Genomic DNA, 2,922 nt, shown 5'->3' with positions numbered 1-2,922 from the left:
TTCCTCTTGTCCAAATGGGATAGGGCAGTATGCAGTGTGATGGCATCATCTGTGGGCCTATTGGGGCGGTAAGCAAATTGGAGAGGGTCTAGGGTGTCAGGTAGGGTGGAGGTGATATGATCCTTGACTAGTCTCTCAAAGCACTTCATGACAATGGGGCGATAGTCATTTAGTTCAGTTACCTTAGCTTTCTTGGGAACAGGACAAATGGTGGCCATCTTGAAGCATGTGGGATAGGGATTGATTGAATATGTCTGTAAACACACCAGCCAGTTGGTCTGCGCATGCTTTGAGGAGACAGCTAAGGATGGGCCGGCATCCTTGCGAGGGTTAACACGTGTAAATGTTTTACTCACATTGGCCACGGAGAAGGAGAGCCCACAGGCTTTGGTAGCAGGCCGTGTCAGTTGCACTGTATTGTCCTCAAAGTGAGGAAAGAGATTGTTTAATTTGTCTGGGAGCAAGGCGTCGATGTTCGCAACACGGCTGGTTTTCTTTTTGTAATCCGTGATTGTGATTGTCTGTAGACCCTGCCACATAAGATATAATGAACTGTCTGTTCACTCATGGTTGGTCTCTCATGTAAGTTCCTCTAATCAGTTAGTGAACACTTCTCTTAACTAAAGCTGGTAGGATTCCTCTGGTAGTGTTGTCTGTCCTCTGTGACTTTACCTCCACTGTTAAATCTGAGATCAACATGTTTAATAAAGGAATATACAACATGGATCACTATCACTACTGCTGCTGCTGTTGTCTTTCATATGGACAATATGGAGGAATACTAGCAACACTGATCTAATGCTGGACTGTACCTACAGACGAGGAGGACACCTGATACACAGAGGAAGGAACAAATACTATTATCTGGATTTAAGATACAATTCAGATTTATATTATCTAGAAACAGCTAATATGAAGTGTTTGTTTTACCTGGAAGATGTTAAAGTGTATTAGTGTTGATTATGATTCTGTATAAGTGATCTTCACTGTAACAGCTGCAGTATCACAACACAGAGAGGTTTTTGTACCAGCAGTAATAGTGATTGTATCACTGTGGTGGACTTTTGGTAGCGGCACCAGACTTGATGTTGGAAGTAAGTAAACACCAAATTAACTGTTTTATTTATGTTTTTACGTCGTGTTTCAATTTCTCTAAATATTTAACCTCAATATTGACGATTTAAATTAAAAAAATACACAAGGTCAGCAGTACAAGGCCTTCACAGACTATGGTCAATTAGAATATAAATATTATTACATCGAATCAAATTTGACTTGCATTTTTGAAAGATGGAAGAGATTAGCCTACATCTTAGACTAGTTGTATGAATAAACACATGGCACCGAGTCGAAACTATAAAATAAACAGTAGGTTTAAAAAATAAACAATAAACACTTAAAAACAATATTTATCAAGTATTCATACCATATTAGAGTTAGATATTTCAACCACAGTCTAAAGAAATTCAGTTTCCCCAATAGTCAGAAGGTTTTTGTACCAGCAGTAATAGGGATTGTATCACTGTGGTACACTTTTGGTAGCGGAACCAGACTTGATGTAGGAAGTAAGTAACAATCTCTCTTCATATTTCTTTCTGATAAATTTTTTAAAACTTCCTTATATATATTATGATTTTATAAATCTTTATTTTAAATACATTTTATTTTCTATTGCTTTACACTGAGCATTCTTTCAAATAATATTTTATTCAATCAAAATGTTAAATAGTAGTTTTTTTGTATGTCTGATTTGTTTGAGAGCAGATTTATAACTCTTAAAGTGTTGGTTATTGTGGTTATTGTTGCTTTGTGAAAGTGTCTTATGTTTGTGTACAACCTCTGGATCATCTTAATATACTGTAGATGTTCTGAGTATTCTGATCAGAAACAATCCTAAAATATCTGACATAATAGTAACGCTAAAGTTAACCACTTACACTTGACTCATATTGTTCATAATTCTGCTTTGTATATCTATCAGATTATGTTTAGTGTTTTCTTCAAACCTATACCAATCTAACTACATTATATTTAAAAGGCATTTCCAAATCAATGTATTTGTATGTCTATTGCTTTTATAAATCTTTTAGACATAGTAGTTGCAGTTGATGATATGTTCTGTTTGATCCAGTTAACAGGGCCCCCACCCTCACCGTCCTGCCCCCCTCTAGTGAGGAGCTGTCCAGTACAACAACAGCCACACTGACGTGTCTGGCCAACAAGGGCTTCCCCTCAGACTGGACCATGAGCTGGAAAGTGGACGGGACAAACAAGAACCAGGAGACCAGTTCTAGGGTCCTGGAGAAGGATGGTCTGTACAGCTGGAGCAGCACCCTGACTCTCACTGCCCAGGAGTGGACCAAGGCAGGAGAGGTGACCTGTGAAGCCCAGCAGAAATCCCAGACTCCAGTCACCAAGACCCTGAGGAAGGCTGACTGTTCTGGGTAGGACCCCTCAGTCACACACCCCTGTGGAGAGAGGCTGCTGGTTCCTCTGCTTTGACTCTGTTCTGAGATCAGATGTTCTTTGTCTTATTGATCACTGTAAACTAACAGAGGGCTTTGCTTGAGTTCATGTGTCAATCCTCTCTGTAGACTGAGGTTGTATCAGTGTTAGATGTGATGTGTTCTGTTTTATTACAATTAGATGCTGTAGGAATGTTTGCTTTGATGAATACATGAAAATAAAGATTTCCCTTTGGAACAAGTATTTTCATTGTATCTTTAAATAAACCCAAATAGACGTTAATCTTAAATGTTGTTGAATGATACAGCAACATATTAATCAAGCCGGATTCACAATTTCTTTGAAACTATCAGATCTAAACCTCATTGTTTAGTTATTTATGTTCTAAGCAAATCGTCATCAACCAGTTGTTCATACTAACACAATATACTATTTTCACAGGAGAGGTATTTTAAC

The 2,922-nt window shown here is 38.2% G+C and overlaps 1 gene segment (V, D, J or C); it reads left to right on the top strand.

The window, feature by feature from the left end:
• Positions 1–566: 566 nt before the first annotated feature.
• On the top strand, positions 567–2,709 carry LOC135534157 (Ig lambda chain C region-like). The segment is given in 3 exon segments: positions 567–582; positions 978–1,094; positions 2,132–2,709. Coding segments are annotated over 3 exon segments (450 nt in total).
• The last annotated feature ends 213 nt before the right edge of the window (positions 2,710–2,922 follow it).

This window comes from Oncorhynchus masou, unplaced genomic scaffold, assembly GCF_036934945.1.
Source record: "Oncorhynchus masou masou isolate Uvic2021 unplaced genomic scaffold, UVic_Omas_1.1 unplaced_scaffold_3088, whole genome shotgun sequence".
In the NCBI taxonomy this organism is placed as follows: domain Eukaryota; kingdom Metazoa; phylum Chordata; class Actinopteri; order Salmoniformes; family Salmonidae; genus Oncorhynchus; species Oncorhynchus masou.
Note: the sequence above shows the minus strand (reverse complement) of the source record. Positions and strands in the feature narration are given on the sequence as shown.